The sequence below is a fragment of the Notothenia coriiceps genome, unplaced genomic scaffold, assembly GCF_000735185.1.
Source record: "Notothenia coriiceps isolate Sejong01 unplaced genomic scaffold, NC01 NC01_scaffold00001919, whole genome shotgun sequence".
NCBI classification, from domain to species: domain Eukaryota; kingdom Metazoa; phylum Chordata; class Actinopteri; order Perciformes; family Nototheniidae; genus Notothenia; species Notothenia coriiceps.
Genome location: NW_011334620.1, coordinates 131,139 through 153,883, shown reverse-complemented (window position 1 = coordinate 153,883; position 22,745 = coordinate 131,139). Strand labels below are relative to the sequence as shown.

General features: G+C 42.6%; 1 protein-coding gene across 4 annotated transcripts in view; it reads left to right on the top strand.

The window, feature by feature from the left end:
* ctbp2a (C-terminal binding protein 2a) overlaps positions 1-22,745 on the top strand; it is a 71,333-nt gene that overhangs the window by 19,407 nt on the left and 29,181 nt on the right. For 2 of the 4 annotated variants that reach the window (XM_010793094.1, XM_010793104.1), the window contains exon 1: positions 12,036-14,319. In XM_010793094.1, the coding sequence (XP_010791396.1) occupies positions 12,036-14,319 (2,284 nt within the window). Of the gene's footprint in view, positions 1-904; positions 1,059-1,715; positions 1,887-12,035; positions 14,320-22,745 lie in introns of those variants that run through there. The other 2 variants (XM_010793119.1, XM_010793112.1) reach the window with 2 other exon arrangements.

The following is a 22,745-nucleotide window of genomic DNA, read 5'->3' as shown; positions in this document are numbered from 1 at the left end:
GCCTCTTACTGACGGCTTCCTGCCATTCCTCTTTCTCAATTACTTCTTCTCTGACTCCCACATGTGGGTCTTCAGCTCTTTACCTTGTGGAGGAAGCGAGCTGAAGCACAGCTGACTGCTGAAGAGAAATGTGTTCATCAGTGTCAGATAAAGACAGGAGCTCATAGATCGTTGAATGTACGAGTAATTTAACACCTACAAACTTTAGAATTCTCAGCTGCAGCAGCGCACCACCTCCTGCCGCAACAGCTGGCCAAATAAAAACACAAGATCAATTCATAATTCAACCTCATTGCTTAGCCTGCCCTCCACTCCACTCCACCAAAAAACATAACAGTTGTAATTGCAGTAACAGCGCAAATATCAATATATCATCGTGTAAATATATCATCATATACACAGTAAAGTGAGAGGTGTTCCCTAAGTGCAGCACTCTAGGATTGGACTCAGAGGCAATGTGGAAATTGGGTATGGGTTATAGTGTAAGTGCGGAAGTGCTGAAAAAGATACAGTTAGGATGTAGGAAGAGGATGGTGTCACAGCGTACTCATCCTGTTTGACGATGTTTTTCTAGTACTTTCCACTCCCTCCCACCAACCCCCCTTTATGTCTTTATTCTGCTGATACAACCCCCTCCCGCCTGCTGACTAACTGACCCACATTCCTCCGTGTGACACGCTGCCCTTCGAGTGTGTGTGTGTGCGTGTGTGCAAGGCTACATTTCTGCTTGTCATCTTGTGTGTGTGTGTTTTTTGGGCCATCCCCTGTCTATCTCTGTCTGCTGCCTTTCCCCCACCCCCCCCCCAAAAAAACTGTGCCGTGTCCCTCAGGCTTCAGCAGGAACCAATTAGAAGATTGCTCTTTAGAGGAGCATCAGTCACAGAACATGAATGATTGGTAAAAGGCCTCATTTGCTCACTCGGTGTTTGTCTTCTTTTTCGCTGTGTTCCACTCAGTTTGGGGGCTCTGGTAGCAGAAGTGACATTTCTTCATTAAATTGGATAAACGGTGCTCGCTGAGATGACACTCCCTCTAGTGGAGAGTCGAGTCTGAGCAAGGTAAATGTCTGACTTTTGCAAGACCATATTACTGATCCTGCTGAGATGGAAACAACTGTGTGTGGACGCGGTCAGACATTTTTTGTTTTTCTTAGTAATGCACTTTCATGAAGTGACACAACATTTGTGTTGTTGTCTAGCAGTGACTAAACGTTTTTCAAACTTCCTCAGCTTCCTTACGAGCATGAGGTGAAATAGCATGTCTGTTAAAGCCACAGCTCATTTTACTACTACACTATAACAACAACATATCAGTAGCTTTTAAAGTCAAAACTAGAGGTGTAGCTAAAGAGATACCCAAACACTGACTCTCGCATTTCACTTACCATACCTTGTCTTTCATTTGCACACATTACACTTTATTATAAATAAGTTACATCAGCGCACCATTTAGTGTAATGTGTCCTTTTCTGTTTGTTGTATATTGTTTTGTTCAATGTATTTTAATTGTGACTCCATGTGTACATTAGCTTCAGACATGTCCATCAAATGGCAACAATTATGTACACTTTACAGTAAATGGTCTCTTACAAAACAGTACATTTAAGTTATTGAATCACCTAAAATTCTATTAATAAACATAAATAACGAAGTTGCACGATTTCCTGGAAAGATACTGTAAGACTAATCTTTGTCCCATGCTTTCTTGGATTTCAGGTTTAAATCATTGTCACGCTAACAACTGGAGGATTGGAGCATTTGAGACTTTAAGGAGGAGAGGGGTGAAAAGAAAAAAATCAAGAGAAGAGAGAATTTGAAGCTGTGACGGGATGGCTTTGGTCGACAAACATAAAGTAAAACGCCAGCGACTCGACAAGATCTGTGAAGGTGAGACGGTGTCCGTTAAATCCTTTTTTCTTTCTGCTTTTTATGTGGATTTGAGACGCTTGTTTCACTTTATTACATCACTGGAAATGAACTATTTTGGTTTTGGGATGCTTGTGTTTTTGTGTGTGTACGTGCAACGTTGAGTTTTAGTTCCACAGATTTATGTCAAAGCTATAAAAGACTCACCCTACTGTTATATGGAAATCTCCTACAGTATTTAAGACTTTCAGCCTGCTTCTTCAAATTCAGTGAAACGCCGGTGGGATCTTTTGCATAAGTGTGTTTGTGTGTGTCAAAAGGGAGCCTTGGGACCAGCCGAGGCTCCAAACTTCAGCTTTGAAGGCTGCCTAGGAGGGAGAAATAGTGTGTGCTTGTGTGTGTTGTAGGGGTGGTTGGGTTGATGGCTGAGTGAGGCTTGAGTTCGTTGCTTCCAGATTGCTGGAGAGTTTGAAATAAAGTGAAGCACTCCTCTGAGCTCTTGGATTGATTATAGCGGGTAGTGGGATTGATTTGTGTGTACGTGCATTAATGGTTGTGTGTGTGTTTGTGTGAGACAGACAGCAAAGATATTCTTTTTTCTCTCTTATTTTTGTACCTAACCCCTGACACGAGCCGCTGAATGTTGATTTGTGCCATATTTCCAATGCATACTAAAACATGGCTCTACTTTCTCTTTTCTATTAGTAAAGGTTGTGGATAGCACTTGGTACTTTCTTTGATACCACCTCGTAGTTCAATGCAAGCTGAGCCGATACTGGAAAGTGAAATTAAAACCATGGCAACCACTTATTGGTCAGAGCAAATCACCACAAACCCGTCAAGCTACTGTCAATTGTAACCATAACTTTTTTTTGTACACGATTAACCCAGTTTTTGAAAATGGCAGCCCACAAAACTATGCTTGGACAAAATGCAGACGTTCCTCCGTTCGGTTGCTGATTTAAAAGGAGTGTTGTAGATGATGTCAAGGAATTTTCACATGGCTATGTTATGGCCATTGGCTGAGAACTAAACTAAATGGGGAATTTCTGCACTGAATAAAACCGAAATGGTGAGAGAGTTGAGCCAAACCTGCAGTGGAAACGAGGCATTAGTGTGTGTACGGAGGTCCAAACATGTGCTTTTACACCAGCATGTACCCCACTGTAAAATACGAAATTATTCTTGTGTTTTTCCATTTGTAGCGTGGGTAAAGCTGCTTTCCACCAGATTCTATAACTCTCAAACTCTCTTTGAGGTTTGTTCAGCAAGTTAAACAGAAATGGAGGAATTGGATGAAACCCTCTTTATTTGGCACACACGGCACAGCATAGCACACACAGTGAAATTGTACCTCTGCATTTAACCCATTTACCAAATACTGATGAGTTCTCCTTAAAAATGACTACAGTTCCCATGCAATTACACTGGTCATATACCGACTGTTATAATGCTTCCAACAAAGTGCTTGCTGGTCAAACAGGGTCTGAAAACCCCACTTACACCTTTCCATGTTGGAGTTGGCTGCCTTGTGGAGGAACTGGCCTGTCCTTTGGGAGCAACTTGTGGTTTGACATGTGGAAAAAAAGGGCCAGGGATCAAACCGCCGACCCTGTGATTATTGGACGACAGCTCTGCCTCCTGAGCCACAGCCGCCCCAAAATAATATACAACTATAAACACTTTAGACGGCCTTTACACACCGCTGGACAACACAATATATACACAAGTTTTGTTGAAGCATCCCCTGGCAATAACTGCTTCCTCCTTGTCCATCATATTTACCCACACACACTCTGGCATTGAGATCGTTCTCACCGCTGTCTCTGCTGCCGGAAAGATATTTATCCTGTTTGTCCGGACTGTCCATTCTTAAAACCCATCACTCAGCTGGCCTGGGTCTGTCAATCTTATGATGTTTAACCTGTGTTGGATTCATGCGGAAAATGTTTTTTAAAAGACAGCTCCACACAGACATATTACGGGAACAATTATACAAAATGGAACATTAATATCGTAAATGAAGTGAACTGTGGTTATGTTGCAGGGTTTTCTTTTTTGTTATTTCGAATTATTTAGGTGTTCTAACTCATATAATAGAAAACAGAAGTTCTAATTTTCACTTCAGCTCTCAAAGACAGAGAGATTTTCTTAGAAATATCGAGTTAAGACTTGACAGAGTATCAAGTTTCAACGCTCTTCTTTGTTCGTTTCGAAGGAAAATCCCATTGAGATTAAAAAAAAAAAAAGATTATAATGAAGCATAAATGAAGCAGTGATGCTGTCTGTTTCCACCCTCAGAATGAGAGCCACATGTGGCATCTCAGAGCTCTCCAAACCACCAGCCCGCTCGCTTGGAAAACGCTTTTTCCGTCTTATTTTTATATAAAAAGAATGACTGTCAGAGCAGACTTTATGTTAAACATCACAAGACAATATTTTCTGTTCTGCAGTGCTCCATTTGTCCAAAAGACATCTAAAGCATTGTCTCCTCTGCTTATCCAAAATGAAGTCATTCTTCACCAATGACGATGGGGGATTTTTCTTTTTATCGCGGTGCAGTTAGTCACTACAACTGCTCTTAAAAATGTGTAGAGGAGGGTGATTCACATCAAGGAAGTTGAAAGATCAGAGGGTGGTGAATCATGCTGTTTTCACAGTAGCGTAAAATCTCCTCAACCATATACAAATGGTATTTCAAAACCAGAGGCATGGGGTGTTCTGCGACATGATGTCAAAGCCACCCACTATTATCTATAAACAGTGTTAGGATTGAGGCGTGAAATAGAAATCAAAGTTTGCATCGTGAGTATTGACAAAACAAGAGCGTTGTGGAGTGATTGTGATTGCACTGCCTTCGTGGGTTGCACATGGCGAGACGGCAGGAGAGGCTTCCCTAATCTCCATTTATCTTCTGAGGATAAGTGTGTCAATCCAATACTTGTTTCACAGTGGAGTGCATTGATTACATCTTTACTCATTGTAGTGAGTGGCTAACTGAGCGGCGCCTGTGGCCTAAATCAAATTCGAAAAGGCTGATCAAGTGTGGCTGTTTACTCCGATCAAACGCAGTCACGGTGCAGGAATGTTGATTTCAACGCAACGGTGGATGTTTTACCACTGAGGATATCTGAGTCACTGTTCTCGGCTTTTTGTGGTTTTAAAATAAGACTGCGATTGTCTCATGTCCTGATTTCTAATAATCAATTAGTCATTTTGTCTGTAAATCGAAATTAACTTCCTGCTGTTCTTTGTCTTGTTCAACAACACACTGCAACGTACATGGAATTAGAACAGATCAAAGCAGCCAAGTGAAAAATGGATACACATGTTTCGTCTTTTTTTACTACTACAAACTACTTTTGATAGTTAATCCATAATCAAATTAGGAGTTTCCACTGGAAATAGCTTAGGCGACGCTGGAAAACCACCCAGTTGTGGACACATCATGTCCTGTGATCAATGTTTGTGGCAAAGGACGCTCTAAACCAGTGGTTCTCATCTGCTGGGTCGGACCCGTTTCAAGTGGGTCGCGGATGTGAGTGAAGAAAAAAAAGAATTTGGAATTCTTTTTTTTTTTGGGGGGGGGAAAGTCAAACTTTAATTTTTTAAGGCCCGATTTTCTAACGCTGTGCATGAAGTCTGCGTTGGACTGGAAGTACCGGAGACCATAAACGGTTCTGAAAACTTCTGTCAAGTATTGATCATCTTCTCAATAAAATATCTTTGCTGATGTTTTTTCGAGTCTTCTGGCCAATCAGAATCAAGATTGTTGCCGGAAGTCCCCACGGAGAATAACTTTGCGGTAGAACTCTTCTTTATACATCCATGGGTACAACTTCAGATAAAAATGAACACATAATGAAATATGACCCACGGTTTGATGATTGACAGGTCACAGAACAATGGGAGCTATCTACCCTTACCCACAATTTAAAGTAAGTCACACAGACTATCTCCTCTTTACTCTTCTCTCAGCAAGATGTCAGAACAAAGTGAAAAACAAACAATGGCATAAAATATTATTAATATGTCTGGTAGTAATAGATTTATTTATTTTCTTCTCAGAGTGTACCAGAATGCATAGTTTATGTTAGTATTTCTAAAAATCTCCTGGGGGAGAATCCCCTCGGACCCCCCTGCTGGGGTTGGGTTTCTAGCACGTGTGCCTTTTTATATAGTTCAGCTTTGATTCCATCATCTCATTGAACCTTTTTTAAAAGCATACTTTAGTTCTGTGAAGGGATATATGCACTGTACTTCACTTTTATGAATATTGTATGCTGAAAAGCGTATATATACAGCACGATTTTTTGTTGCATAGATTTGAGTGCTTTAAAATGTTGGGTCGCATGTGTTGACCAAGTAAAAAGTGGGTCCCGAGGCCTGACCAGTTGAGAACCACTGCTCTAAACAACAGCCACACTAAACATTAATGCCATTTGCTGAAATCGTAAATCTGCTTTTCTCCTGAAACTCAATGTATTACTTTTAAAAATGTGGAGCTAAAACAAATAGTCAATTGAAAGAAATTAGATGAACAACAAATCACCATTTTTGCTTTTTCATTTGCCAAAAGTTGTAGGCAAAATAATATACAGATTTATGCATAAAAAAGATGCCAGATAGATCAGTTATGGAAATAATTTGTATGCAAGAGTATATGTTTCAGACAAGATGTCTCACCCCTGCAAAGAAAACTATGGTAAACCATGAACATATTTGCTAATTGCAGTATTTTTTTTTATTTAACACGACTAATTAAATAATGAATTATCACTTGTTAAAAGGATTTGGGTTGGATTTTTTATTATCCACCAGTAAAGTACGTTTTATTAATTTATAAAAAAATATGACACTTCTTTCTTTATTAAGATTAACAGCATTGTTTAGTTTACATATCAGCTTTCCAAATGTCTTCGGTACAACTCGTTCTTCTGTTGTGGGTTTGATGAAATGCCAAGTAGAGTGTAACTGCAATAAGGGAACTGTGTAAAACATCTGCTGTGAGCATCAGTTCCCATACTCTCTCATTCCCCCCTTTTTTTCTCTCTCTCTCTCACTCTGTCTCCCTCTCTGTGTCTCCTTCTGTCCACTCCATCTGTGTACCCAGCATGCATTGGCTTGGGTAGCAGCACAAGTCGTTGCCATTGCCGTTTAGCCAGAGCTAACCGACTGATCTGGGCAGAGATGGGATGTGAGCGTCGCTGCGACGTGAACTGGGTCGCACTGACAGCATGTTCCTGAATGTTGATTTACAAGTTGTAAATCTGTGCTTGGACGCAAACACCACAAGGTGGGGTAGTGGAATTTGTCATGGCTAGTCCAAGTGTCTTAGTAGGCAGTTAAATAAATACGTTAATCCTTGATAACAAATCTTGTTTTGTCATGTGTACAACGGGAGGAGTTGTTTAAAGAGTGGACAGTAAATAATGTGGCCAGTCGAGATAAAACACCATCAAAGTCTGCCATTTAAGGGACCTGCATGCTTTTTTATGACAAAAAGCTTCATAATAAATAGAGAGCAGGCTGTGGAGGAAAAGGGAGGGGGTGTCCTGATGTCATCCTCCCCTGCAGGGGGGAGGTCTTCACATCCAGAGCTTTTCAGCACAGACTCCCGGCTCTGCTGCATCCACCTCTCTGCTTTCATCCCTCCCTCCCACTCCTCTCCCCACGCTCTGGCATCCAGCTCTGGTATGAAGTCATCTGAGCGTCTCTGGGTCTGACCCCCCCTCGGGCTCGTTCCAGGCTCCACACCAAAACCCACGACCCCTTTATAGGCTTTGTGGAGAGGCAGGGAGGGGCATGGAGAACTTTGGGGGAGGAGAAGGAAAATTGCAGATGATGAAAAACGGTTATTTTTGGGGTGAAATTCTTTTTATAATTTGTTGCAAACCTGCAGGTGTGATGGTGTTATTATTTTTGATTAGTGTGCCTCTCTCTTGTGGACACCTGAATGAGACAGTTTTCCTTTTCTTTCTTAGTGTCAGCATTTGCCTGGGTTTGAGCTGGCATCTGGCTTAGTGGTTATTGAAGGTTGGAAATGAGTTTTTGGAAAAATCTAGTTTCAAAATTAAATCTTTTACGACCATATTTTAATATTTAAAGACCTATGGCTTCTCCGATCTGACTGGATATTGAAAGATGAGTTGAAAAGGATGTGCCCATAGGAGATGGAATATGAGTAGAACAAAGACATTGTTGAAAATGTGTTATCTTTCAGTGCTTATTTATATAGAAAATGTAAACAAGCAAAATGCAATTAATAATACAGTGTGTGAATTCAGAATATGACGCTAACTGAGTATTTGATTGCCATTTAGATAAGTACTAGCCTCATTGCCATCAACCTCCATTTTACAGTCCATTTAGTCCCTATGGAGATGCTTTTAGAGACAAATAATCCCAGTGGAAGCACGTACAAGGCAGCCATGTATAATGTCTGTTAAGTGTGCATTACAATTCATCCGACAACATTCATTCTGCCGCATTGGCATTGTAATCCCATTTCCAGTTAGTGCCTCCTGCCCCACGCTCATGCATAAGTCAATGTGTGTTTAACATTCAAATCATGCCTCGAGTACATGACGTGTCACAGTGTAGGAGACAGTTGTTTTTATTTCTATTGCAGTGCAGCATTCACTTTGAGTTAGCGTGTGATTTTTATTCATGTATGCACGTCAGACCAAGGCCAAGGCTTTAGCTGCGTTTTGTGTGTGTGAATGAAATGGGACATTAACTAAGCATCAGGGCCGCTGCTGTCTCTGCTGCACGCCAGGAGAGGAGCAGAGGGTCGAAATGCTGAGTGGGGATGCAGGATCGTGCACGCTGAATGTGTGTGTGCTCCGTGTGGGTAGATAGGTGAACGGGTGAGTGGCCGCAAATGTAAACCCTCACATCCAGCTGCTGGTAAAGCATGCGAACACTTTTACATGGTTAACTCATGCACGTAAAATCCATCTGTCTCCTGCTGACTTAGCTGTGATATTATTTTGCAGGCAGGGGTTTAGAGGGCTGAGTGACAGGAATATGTGGCGTGTTTATTAAATAAGGGCAAGCGTCTTGTGTGACAGATTAGCCACAGATCTCACTTTTGTACATTATGTCCTTCTTGTTACTCACTGCTTTAATTAAATGTTCTCTAACGCTGAGAGATTTAAAAAAGAAAAGCAATACACTATACCAGGCTGAGAGTTTTCTGAAATCTATTAGCAGAAAAAAAAGAACCCTACATAATTGCATCCTCACACTGGGTTCATTAACTCGAGGTTTCTATAAGTTTTACTCCACATTTTTCACCAGTCAGGTCTTATTCAATGTAAAGTCTTCATAAGCTTCTGCTGGGGTGGCATTATATTTGTTCTAAAATCCCCGGCTTAATTCCTAAATCCCTCTGTTACAGTGAATCTGGCGTTGTGTGCTCAGTCTGGCAAGTATGGCAAATGGAGGAACATTAGAATTTGAAAGTCAAACATTGTTTAGTTGGAGGCAAACAGCACTCTGTGATTTACTTTCCTGTCAGGATTAGATCGGCAAACCCTGAGTACACACCTCTGCCCCTGCCTCCATGTTTGAGGATGACTTTATGGGGATGAGTGATCTGCTGCACTGAAAGCCAGAGTCTCTCGAGAGCCGGGCTCGAAGACGTAATGAGAGGAGTGAAGAGAAAAGAAGCAAAGGGATAACATCAACTCTATAGGCTGTTTTTCCTTCACATGAATGTGTGTGTGTTTGCATATATTGCCTCTTTTTCCTTAATCCACCTTGCAATGATATTAGTTTTCAAATATGGAATTATATACATGCATGCTGGCACATAGTGTTTCTATATTGCATCAATATAAGAATCGGCTAAATAATAAGGAGAGTCTGTGTGCCTTGAGGCGATAAATCAAACCCATACTAGAAACGACCATAACATTTGATTGACTTTATTGCAGCAAAACCCTGACGAATCAAAAGGGAGGCCTCAAAAATGATTTGCAGCCCTCAGCTTTGATATTACAATTTATCTTTGCTGTCAGTTTTAGATCTCTGTGAGGGCTCGCTCTCGCCTCTTCTCTTTTCCATTTTAATTACCTTTTACATCAAGCTGACTAATGTTCCTGTGACCTTACCAAAAGGAAAAAACGGTTTTGGAGCTGCTGTCATCAGATTTGTTCTGTCAAACAGCAGAATACTCTGAACTCTTCCTACTCTAATTACACAACTGTGATTAAACAAGATATTACCGCCAACGACGGACAAGCCTGCACAGTTCCTGCAGGCCCTCTGTAAGATATTCAGGAAGTTTTCTCCATATGCCAAGACAGTATTACAAATATGTTTTTGACAGTCTAAAATATGTATTACCTCCCCTCGCTGTGGTTGGCTCTGAGATTAGATTTGGATAGAAACGGACACTTCCTCAACTTACATCTGTTTTCATGCATTAATAAACGGGCATCCTCTGCAGAAGGGATCAGGTTTCAGCCACTGTCACGTGAAGTGTGACATGCAGGCAGCTAGCTAGGTAGAGTTATGGACTTTGTTGAACAAAATTATAAATACATTTCATTTATTAAATCTTCATGTGGATTATGTTCAAGAATTAAAAATGTTGCAGCATGCCAGCAAATACCTTTATCACTGTGGCATATTGAATGAAGTGGAAAGAGTTCATGTTGTGTTGCAGCTCAATAAGCATGGTGTTGTTGTAAGGCAAAGGCTGTCGGTGCTTTGGATTAACTGCAGTGACAAAAAACGCCCCCAATTACACACACACACACACACACACACACACACACACACACACACACACACACACACACACACACACACACACACACACACTACACTCCCCCAGTGTTTTATTTTTCTTTGCAAAGAGGAAAATCCAGATTACAGAGCTTCTCCTCTAAGTGAGGGAGATCAGGGTAGCTTTGGGAAAGAGGGGGAAGGTGCTTTATTTGACAGACAGTAGGATACATATGGATCGAAATAGGTTAGTAATAGATTTGGCAAAAATTAAGATTATAACTTTCTACACAAATATTTCATGTAACACTTAAATTCTACAAGAGAGACAGTAATATTGATCTTTTAGCATATTGAATGCATTCAGCAATCTCTGTTAAACCATGCACTATCACTTCTGATGTTCTTCAGTTCAAATGCAAACAGCAGGTCTGAGTGATCTCATATTGAGTGGTGCAGTGATGGTGAGTGCCACAAAGGCAGCAAGGACATTTCAGAGTGAGTTGGGCTGCTGTTGCGTGGAGGCTCTGCTGCTAGCGTGGGGCCTGGAGGATTAGTGTCCAATCAGAGTGGATTTGATGTTTACTGACAGCACATGGGACTTAGCTGAGAGAACTGTATTTCATTTGAATTCAATGAAGCTTTGCACCCTGTCCGGCCTCCCCTCCCCGTGCTGTGCATCTGGTGAACTAAAAACTGAAACCTGTTGAAGACGCTGCATCATCAACAGCTTCAGGTAAGTGGCTCTCTGGGAGAGGTTGATTGGTTTGGGGGTAGGGTCTTAATCATTGGCCTCATCGTCATCATCAACCAAATATACTTGTATCTGGTTCACTTGACGTCACACTGGGACGTGGAATTAAACGGTATTTATCTAGTTGTAATCCCTCATAGCAATCGGTAGAGCGAGTAAAATGTCCGAAGAGAAGGCAGAGATAAACCCCATTGGATTAGTAAAAGCCCTAGCCCGTCCCAACCTATAACTCAACCTATCCACTCCTTTCGTTTTTTGTGTTTTTCATTTACGTTTGGCCGCCATCTCATGCACCCTGTTACTCTGTCTTTCATGGAGTAGCTGTGCTACCTCTGCAGTGTACGTTCTGTGGTATGTTGTGATCTGTTTGTGTGTGTGGTGTCCTCTTTCCTCGCTCACAACAAGCCAGCATGACCGGATATTAATTATTCAAGGACTGCCTGCCACAGAGAGAGTCACCTGATAGTACGGACAATATTACAACCTGATATCAAGTGAAACGGTTGCTTCATCTTCTGCTTGTCCTCCTCCTACCTTTCTTCCCCTTTTTTTTGGTGCCTCTATACCTGAAGACTTGAAAGATAACTTTCACAAAGAGAGCTACAAGTGGATTATTTTTTCAGTTTTGAGAATTTCTTTTGGATCCGTTAACAGTTTCTCTGCTTTTTGTTTTGTTGCCAATGCTTGTCCCTAACGAACAGTTGGGCCTTGGTCGCTCCCACAGTTGGGACACGTTAGGGGGGCATGAGGGTCAATGGGAGAAGTCTGATAGTGTCTACGAGCAGCAGGCAAGATTAGCCAGCCGTCGGGGCTCTCTGTCATACGGCGAGGGAGCAGCAGGGTGGTTAGAGCTTCCACCAGGAGTGCGTCCCCCTGACCTGGATTTGAAACGTGAGCCATACTCCTACCAAGACTCTCTGTACGGACAGGTTTACGCAGAGCGACAGGACCCACGGGGATTGAGGAAGGGCTCTGCGCCTGATCTTAACAACTACGAACGAGCACCAATGGCTCACAGAGGATCCATTCCACATCAGGATTACTATTCCCCTGACCCGGCCATGACTACTCGGCCACCTGAGGGCTTTTACCGGCCAGAACACCAGCCTCAGCCGCCTCACCCTCACCCACTTAGTAGATCAGGCTCTCATTATGGAATGGCACCTGTGGCTCGTGCAGGTTGGGATCAAGGTCAGGGAGGGAGAGCTGGACCTCAAGCACCTGCATCGCCTCTGCCTCCTCCTCCACCTCCTCCAACAGCTCATGAGATGAGTCGGGCTTATAGGGAAGCAGCTGCAACTGCCGCCAAAATGACCCAAGATGGCCAGCGGGTCCCTTCTCGAGAGCCATCTCCTTCTCATTATAGTATGGAGCATGCATCTCCTCGGTATGCCAGTGAGCCTCCACCCATTGCTGGTCAGGTTGTCTACACTGATGTTAACGGCCGACCATTGGATCCGCAGCAGCAGGCTGCTACCTGTCTAGTTGTAGATCCTGCCAGTCAAGGTGTGATAATGAGGCAAGATCCCGCCTCACCCTACACTGCCCAACAGCAGCAATTACAGCAGCAACAACAGCAACAATTACAGCAGCAGCAACTTCAACAGCAACAAATACAACAACAGCAGTTACAGCAGCAGCAACTTCAGCAACATCAAATACAACAGCAGCAACTTCAACAGCAACAACTTCAACAGCAACAATTACAACAGCAACAGCTTCAACAACAGCAGATACAGCAGCAGCAACTTCAACAAGATCAGTTGCAGCCGCATATGCAACAGCAACCCCTGCAACCTCCGCCTACCATGCCTCTCTCCGACCCTAGCCTTTCTATGACGGCTCCAGTTCCTGCTCCACCGATCCCGATGCAGCCCGCCGCAGTTGCTCCAGCTGCACCTGTCCTTGTGCAGGCTCCCCAAACTTCACTCCCTCCTCCCCCAACCACTCCACTTCATGCTCTTCCTCCCCAAACTGCCCCACAGACACCTTTGCTTGTGGACCCCAGGAAAACCGTTGATCCTGAGTTCCTTGCCCTTCTGAGAAACGAAGGCATCTCAGAGAGCTCCATCTCCTCAATTATCCAGCAGGGATTTGACTCCACTAGCATGCTAGCTGTTATGGAGGACAACGATATCCGTACTGTCGCCCCCAACCTCGGCCAGGCTCGCGTTCTGTCTCGTGTGGTCCAAAACTGCAGGCGGCCCCATGAGGCGACACCAGCCCCATCCCAACCTCAGACACCCATGCGAGGCCGCTCTAATAGCTTTAGCCATCGTTCGGACATCTACCACCAGCCCCCCCAGCACCACCATCCAACCCACCCTTTACAGGCTTTAAATGTGGATGCTCACATGATGCCCCCACAGACCCCTGGGGTGATGCAGACCATCTCCCCAAGGATGGGAGAAGCAATGGGTAGGAGGCCCAACAGTGCCCCTTCTCAGCACCTCATGGAAGCTTCTGGAGGCTACCCAGGCCAACCCCCTCGCTCCCCGGGGCCATATGCAGGGGCGCTAATGCCTGCTCAAACAAGACCCATGTCCGCCTACTCTTCTGGGATGCCCATGCATGGTATGCAGATAATGCCACAGCAAATGACTGGGTCAATGCCTGCCATGCCTGGGTCTATGCACTCCATGTCAGGTATGCCACAGCATATGCCCGTGTCCATGCCAGCTTTACCACAGCCACCACAACAGGTACCAAAAGCCTACTCTACCAATTACACAGTGCCCATGGAGCTGATGAAGAGGGACAGGAATGTAATGCCATTATCACCCATGCACAGCCCTCACCCCAGTCCTCAGATGATGCGTAAGGGTGGGGGTACTGTACAGGATAATGCCCTTGTCTCTATGGGACCACCAGGTCAAGGACAAGTTGCCCTGACTGCTAACCAGAAGCTAAGTCGACGCACGGGTCCACCAGTCATCGTGTCCACTATGGCGTCTCCAGAAACAAGTAAATCCCCTTTTTTTTGCCTTTTATCTTTATCCTTTTGCTTTTTCTTGGCTATTTCAAACTTTTTTAATAGATAAGGAAATTGATTTGTACTAGAGGTTCTCATATTTGGCATGCTTTATGTAAGTCAACATTCTCTTGTCTTTGAACAGCTCTACAAAGCAGAGCTGTGGCATTGTTAAGAATCAGATCATGCTTTCACAATTTACATTTCCTAGAGCCATGAAGTAGACTGAAAGCAACAACTTCAGTATTAGGTTGCAGCCTTTCTTTGAAAAATAGGAATACCAGAGCTTTATTTCCATCCTTTATTGTGATGAATCATTGGTATGTTCATACCATCTCTGTCAAATGAGTGGTTTTTTTGTATTCTGGTTATTCGAAACCATCATTCAGCTGAGAAGCATGTGAGATACATTCAGCTGAATGTGTTTGTTGCTGGTATGTAATGCATGATACCTGACCTTAAGAAAGTCCAAACACAATGTTAATGTTAAAAAAAGCATTTAAAAAAGAAATTGTTTTATCTTCCTGGTAAGTGCTGACATTTGTTTGGGAGTTTCTTCTCATTTCTTCAGCAATTGATACATGGTGTGTTTTTCTTCTTATCTACTCCATTGGAGCAAAAAATAAATTGCTTGCTGCCTCAATTTTTTTCGAATGCTTTGACAGGATTATTATTTATAAACCCTAAAAGGGCAACTTTTTCTTAGACACTATGGCAATCCATTTCCAGTTCTTCTAGTTTCTGCATTTTCCTTGATCATAAAAGGATAGTTAAATCCAGCTTTCTTGTCTGCTAGTGCTTATCTCTGTAGGAGCCAGATTTGTCAGTCTTCTGTACACTTTGTGTGAAGTCCTTTATTATTTCTGTAATCTCATGCAATTCTTTTGTCAGAATGACACATCGCCCCATTAAATACAACACAAAATGGCATTGATGAGGCGAAATATGGAGGATTTGGGCGGAACAGCTGTCAACATAATTTCTGATACCTTTTAGATTTTAACAACCATGCACTGTCTTCATGTTACAGTCTGTCAGTTGCTGCATTCATTTCTGAACAGTACACATTAAGGATTCTCTGACCAGATAAGTCGGATATGTGTCGTGAATGTTAATGGTTTTCTGACATGCATGTTAGATTGTGTGTTAGTTTGCAATAGTGTGCTACTCTGCATTTGTGAACACTATGCATGATTGGGTTTGCCTCAGTCTATTTGCATATATTTTTCTCATTTAGCTGGTATACTGACTGTATTTAATGGCAATGGTTAGTAATTACAGCAAAAGCTCAGAGCACTTTTTAAAATCACATGATCTGCCTCAACCTTACAGTATTCATATAGGTGCGGTGTTTTCAGCCTTAGCGGTATGTCGTTTTTTAGCTGTAGAGTGACTGCAGCTGTTTTTGATGAAGTCCTTTCTGCTCTGCCTCACACCATCTCCCCACGTGGATGTCTTATTGCATTATGATAATAAGGGTGCATCATTGTATCCTAAGAAAGGCTTTACAGCCACTCAGGCTACACAGCTCTCCTTCAGTCTTGCTGCTTTCAAGGTGTAACGCTGACTTGCTTGAAATAGCAATGAGTTTTGTGTAGTTCTTCTGGAACTGATTTGCTCACAGTGATCAGGCCCTACATTTGAGGAAGTGAGTAAAAGACAAACTTTTCATTATTTGGTTCATCTCTTTTTCAAGCCGAATGTTGAATTTTAATATGTGTCTCAAGTTCTTCTTTCGATTCCGGTTTAAAATGAAATGCATTCAGTCAATGTGTGTATATTGTGTAATCACCTGAATCATCAACCCATGCCAGATTTAACCTTAATTCAGCATATTAAAATCTGCTACATCACAGTATCTTCTTTTCATGCCAAGGGCCTGACAAAAGAATATTTCAGACATTTTGGGCAATAAGGGCATATTTCCCATCAACAGCCGCTCACCAGAGGCTGATGGCAGCATCACTGGACAGATAAAATCGAATTACAGGGCTGACGGCCGATGTGTGATTGTGTCATTTTCTCCGTGCGGGTTGTAATGAGAAGAGAGGGGGTGGGTGTGTGTGTGGGGGGGGGGTTAATCCTTTAGATCCTCCATTTCCACTGCTGCACTAATCCACAGATATTCTCATTTTGTTCAGATTTCCTGGCTTACTGTTAGACTGTGAACTACTGTACAGGTTGAAATGGACTTTAACAGGAGCAATGGGAGCAAAAGTATTTAACTGAGGCGTTTTTGTTGTCGTCTCTCTGATTTGAAGGCCCAAGTGAGCCGATATTTAAAGGTCCCTGTTGCTTGGCTGTCAAAACAGATTTCTGCTCTTTGCACAGACAGACACATGCTTTAGAAAATCATTTCTTCGAGTCTGCCCCGGACACACACATCACTTTGTTAGTACACACACACAATCGGCGGAGTAGACCTCATTTGCATGTGGCTGACATTTGTTGCTTTAGTAATTTCATCTGTTAATGGACACAGCCGCAAAGCTGCTCTGAAAGCATATTCCTAAATTGTATGTTGCTAGGCAACGTGGATTTTGGTGGTAATCGTAGGCAGATTTGCTTCTGGTTAAAGGGTCGGTCCATTGTCAGGAAACACTGCAAATGTACATGTTACTTATTTTTTTCTACAAGACGGCTGGCTGAGCTGATGCATTTGGAAGAAAGTGTTAATGAATAACATCATGCACTTATTTTCTTGAGGGATGAATACAAAATGGGAGGTTTTCAAATGAAGATATTTTGTCAGGTAGGATAATTATATTTGATAGCAGCAATAGCACATTTTTCATTGCTTAAAATTCGATCAGTAATGAGCTTATGATATCTCCTGATATTCTGACGGCCTCTAACGGTGCATCAGTTACGGCATCAAGTTGCATCGACAACCGGAAATAATTTATCTGTGAACTAAAAGCTCTTGTGTAAATACAGATGGCATGCCCCCGCCCACCTCACTATATGGTGCTTTGTGGAATACCCTTGAGGAAGACCCCGCCTTTACATGACTAACTATGCATCCCCATCCCCCACACCGGCATAATCATCATATATGATACTGTGGCACTTCCACTCTTTAACCTCCACCCTGCACAGTGTGTAGCTCTCCCCCCGTGGACTCCAGCCAGGCGACCTGATGCCAGCTCAGGTCAGTTCTGCTCTGCGTGGCTTATACTAACTGCAATTTGTTTGGCCTTGCCGAGGCCTAGCGGGATGATGGGGGAGGGTCGTGGCATATTAGATCTGGAGATGGCAGATTATGTATTAACAGGGTCCAGATCGAAGCTTCAGGCCGTTTTTACAGAGTGAGGGATTAAGGAAGAGAGAGAGGGAGGGAGGGAGATATAGTCCTACTATTGATGGATGATGATTTCTGCTCTCTGGGTGGGGGAGGGGAAACGGGGCGTTGACAGCTGTCACTCAACCTTGGACTCTCCATGTTAGACGAGGTTAGCTGTCAATGTGGCATTTATACTCTGAGGGTCAAACTTTGGCCTTAATCTGGGTTGACAGTCAAAGGTTGTTTTTGTTATGCTTCTGGTCACTCAGTAAAATATATTTGTTCCTTCTGCCCCGAGAGTGGCTTACTAATGCCACAACCTTGAAAAATGCAGAACTTGGATTACACTCGGGTATTTCCAAAGCAACTATGGATAGACATAAACATTATCGTTATTGTACTTTTTGACATTCACAGCCTCAGCCGTTTCAATCTGTGGAAACTACTGTTGATTTTTTTGCAGTTATAATTGCATACAAAGTGTCTGGCAGTTGACATTCATCCAATGCGTCAATGCATATGAAACTCTTTTGGTTTAATAATTTGTACGAAGATCAAACTGTCTCTCATACCTGGTTGTTTGATTCAAAGATATACGTTTGTGTACATCAAAATGCAAGGAGTGTTTTATTTGATCGAGTCATATTCAGATACTGGGTCAATGTGGATCAATTGAGCAATGATGTTGCAGGATTTTGTTGGCTGAGGCTCATGGGTGTTGTAGTATTTAGAGCAAAACCAATTCAGTGGTAAAAATGTGATTTCTCTGAATAATTAAATCTGATTGCCATAACATAAACCTGTCGTTTAAATATGAAGGATACAGCTGTGCTTGATGTTGAGAAACATTTAGGATATCATAACCAGAACAATTCAAAATCCTCCGATATCACACACACTATGCAGCCTGTGTGTAGAACCATATGAGCGTTGCTTGTAGTGTGTGTATGCATGTGCAAACTGCTGTTAACAGGTGAAGTGTGTGTGGCACAGTGCAGAGTTAATCTCCCCACCAGATGTTCCACTTAATATCAGGCACTGATTTCCTTCCCTCATGGGGACATACATTTCTTGGTAATACACTGCCAGGACTAGATAAACAACTGTTGAGTAATATGTTGTTCTTCTTCTCTTTGTGTAAATTGATCCCAGTTTCTCTTTCTCCCCCTTCCCTTTGCAAATTAATTGTTTTTTCGAAATAATTTGGCTATGACCCTCATGAGACCAGTGAGTGGGGGGAAAAAGACGTTTGAGAGAGGAATATGTAAACGTCATACCCAGCTCAGCAAATTCATTCATGACTGTGGTTGTGGGTTTCAGCCCGTCTGCACGAAACATAAGGGAAACGAGGAAAGTGAAGAAGGGCCGAACAGAGAAAAAGATTGAGCAAAAAAGAGCAAGGACTGGAGTTAAATGCAAAGAGAGATGCTTTAGATGAGATAGTGTGGAAGTGACTACTGTTTCTGTTTGTGTCTCGATAATTGTGTGTACAGAATATACAACAAAACAACTGTATGGGTGCCATGAAAAGCAACTGGACCTTGAAAGGTAAAGCCTGATCGTGGAGCTGAAAAAGCTCTTTCTTGCCAGTTTGCTGCATCGTTTCAGACTTGAAATTCAGGTTATGCGAGCAGAAGCAAAGAAAGACAGACACAACAAGTCACATGCTCAACATTTGTAGCTCAAAAAAGAAGGGGAAAAAAGCAACGGAACGAGAGGCTTAGAGAACCTGACTCCAACTTTCCTCGTAAAATCTCAATTCCCCTCATTTTCATTAATTTCCTATCTTCTCTTTACCTTTCATTTCCTCCTCTTTCCTTTTTTCCCTTTTTGATTTCCCTTTTTGTCCCCTTCCTTCCTTTCCTCCTACTTCCTTCTTCTCTATGTGCCAACTGGGGAGTCACCCTGAATTATTCATTTTTGAGAAAATGAAATCTTCACGGGTGTTAAACCAGAGTGAAGAAGAAACAGAGCTGACCATGTTCTCTGTGTGTAGCGTGTGTGTGGTTGTGTGTGTGACCAGGCGTTGCAGAACATGACACTTTGCTTGGCTGTGTTTTAACAAAAGCGTGGTGGGGATATGTTTAGAGGTGCAGATGAATCTCATTTGCACCCTAGGAAAATATTATACATTTCTCAGTAGGCATGTCAGTGGTGTTCAGGATCACACAGCGCTGTAAATGGGATTGTGTTTCACAGTGTTTCTAGTCGTGTGTGTGTGTGTGTGTGTGTGTGTGTGTGTGTGTGTGTGTGTGTGTGTGTGTGTGTGTGTGTGTGTGTGTGTGTGTGTGTGTGTGTGTGTGTGTGTGTGTGTGTGTGTGTGTGTGTGTGTGTGTGTGTGTGTGTGTGTGTGTGTGTGTGTGTGTGTGTGTGTGTGTGTGTGTGTGTGTGTGTGTGTGTGTGTGTGTGTGTGTGTGTGTGTGTGTGTGTGTGTGTGTGTGTGTGTGTGTGTGTGTGTGTGTGTGTGTGTGTGTGTGTGTGTGTGTGTGTGTGTGTGTGTGTGTGTGTGTGTGTGTGTGTGTGAGAGACTACATGTGTGTGTGTCTACATGTGTGTGACTACATGTGTGTGTGTCTACATGTGTGTGTGTCTACATGTGTGTGACTACATGTGTGTGAGCAGCCATCACCGCATATTTGATCCAACATTTATATTTTGTTTTTTTCAGATATTTTGCCAAAATACACATTTCCGAGAAAGCTGAACTTAAGGCAGCCAGTTAGCGGATGAGTCAATATCTGTGTGTGTGGGTGTGTGTATGTGTGCGCGCATATTTGCCCATGTATTTGTTCACTGTTTCATGTTTCATGGATGCCTGTTCACACCCTATTTGTCTAAGCCTGCAGCATACATAAGGGGGTGTAATAAGCATCGCCTTCCCCCATTCAACCCCCCCATCCACACACGCGCGTGCACACACACACACACACACACACACACACACCCCCCCCTCTTGCACATCCTCCTTTACATCTCTTTCTCTCTATAATCAGGCCAGTTGGCCCAAGCCACAGAGAAAGAGAAAGGTGGAGGAGGAGAGTGATGGTGTTGGAGAGGTGGAGCGATGCACAGACGGGGAATGAATGGGAGAACAAGAATTTATGTGCTGCGATCGCCTCCCTTTTAAAAAGAGAAAACAAAAAAACCCTCAACATCTGTTGTCCACCTGCAGCTGTGCCATCTCTGTGTCTCCCTCGTTGTTATTTTTCTCACTGTCCCTCTTCTCCTTTCACCGTCATTCGTTCTTCAATCGTTTGGCAGCAGCTCATCATGTAGATCACAGGAGGCAGATGGGCTGGTGAATTTTAGAGGTCAAATTATACTTTAAATCCCTTCTCCCTCAAGCGCTTTCTTTTCATGAATGAGTCTATTTGACTCCAGGCCTGGTTTGTGGGCTCTGGTTACATGGTGTAACCAAACCTCCTCAATGAGCCCTTTAAACTCACTACGCTCCTGTTGAACTTACACTAAATACAGGCAGTACATTCACAATACGCAGAGTACGTACAATACTGCAGAATACTATAAGGGAAAGCTTTGGTTCTGTTGATTAATCTATTGATTCGCTTTTTAACTAATTGTATAAAAGTGTAGAAGTGTATGAAGGAAACTGCCAAAAAATGCAATTGGTTTATCTTTACCACTCCTTAAACTTGGACGGGATCTTTAAACCTGAAATAAGAAAGAGTTACCTTAAATGCAGCCTATCAACATTCATGCACTGTAATATCTGATCTATAGTATCTGGAAATTCTGTTTATGTAATATCTTTCATGCACTAGTAGCAAGAATTGCATGTTACTAGCCAACTAACTGATGATTTTCATTATTGATTAATCTACTGATTACATTTTTGCTTAAAGGTGGGGTAGGTCATTTTGGTGAAACCACCTCGAGTGCGCTAGAATTTGAATACAGCCGGAACAAATCTGCCACTTCCTTACAGAGCCCCTCCTCCAACACACATGAACGCGCACATGACCAATGAGGGAACGAGATTAATTTGTGCACAGATGGAAGGCTGACAGGCAGGTAGGCCATCCAGTTATTTTAGCCGGACCGGCTCAGATGATTGGTCGTGCTTTTTACAGAACTACGGCTTCCACAGATGACATTTTTTCATGGATTTTTTGTCAAAGCACTTCAGATATTCATTGCTATCGGGATGTTAAGAGCATTCCATGGAATATAACAAAAAGTGTATCTCGAGCCGGTTTCTCAAACTTACCTACCCCACCTTTAAGTAATCAAGTATTTGGTCTATGAAATCTGAAAAATGTGAAAAATGTGGATTTCAAAATCCTCCGCTTAAATGTTTCTTTTGTCCAATCAACAGTCCAAACGCTAAAGTATTCTCTTTACTATGATGCAACTCTATGAAACAAGCAAATATTTACATTTAAAAGAAAATCATAATCTATTATTATAGACACATGCATTTCCAAACATTTGGACTACCTATATCCTTTTCAATTTACACATGGCATCTATTGCACTTCTATCCGTCCTGGGAGAGGGATCCCTCCTCTGTTGCTCTCCCTGAGGTTTCTCCCATGTTCCCCTTTAAACTGTGGGTTTTCTCTGGAAGTTTTTCCTTGTACGATGTGAGGGTCAAGGACAGAGGGTGTCAGACTGATAATCTGTACAGAACTGGAAGTCCAACCTGAGGCAAAGTAACATTTGTAGATATTGGGCTTATAGAAATAAACATTGATTGATTCGATAATGTTTGTATGGCAATTATTAAATAGCTAGCTTGCATATTGAACTACACCCAGTTGGCAGAGAAGCATGGTTCTCTTAAACACAGTGTGGTTGTCTACGTGGTGTGACCCTGGAAGCTCTTCTTAACACTCAGTACCAAAATCCTGTTAAGGCGGTCTGACAGAGACAAAGTGTCAAGGCTGCCCTTCAGAAGTAGTTGTATGTAACAGGCGAATCTGTGTACTCGTGTGCTTTGTTGACTCGTCGAGTCATGACGACTGGGAGGGAGGTTCCTGAGGGGTTACCCAAGTGTCCTTTTAAAATGATGATCAAGTCTGGAAGGAACACACACAATCTGAGACACACCTCAGCTTGTTCTCCAGTAGCAGGTGTGTGGAAATATCTTTAAGACATTCAAGAAATAATTTATCA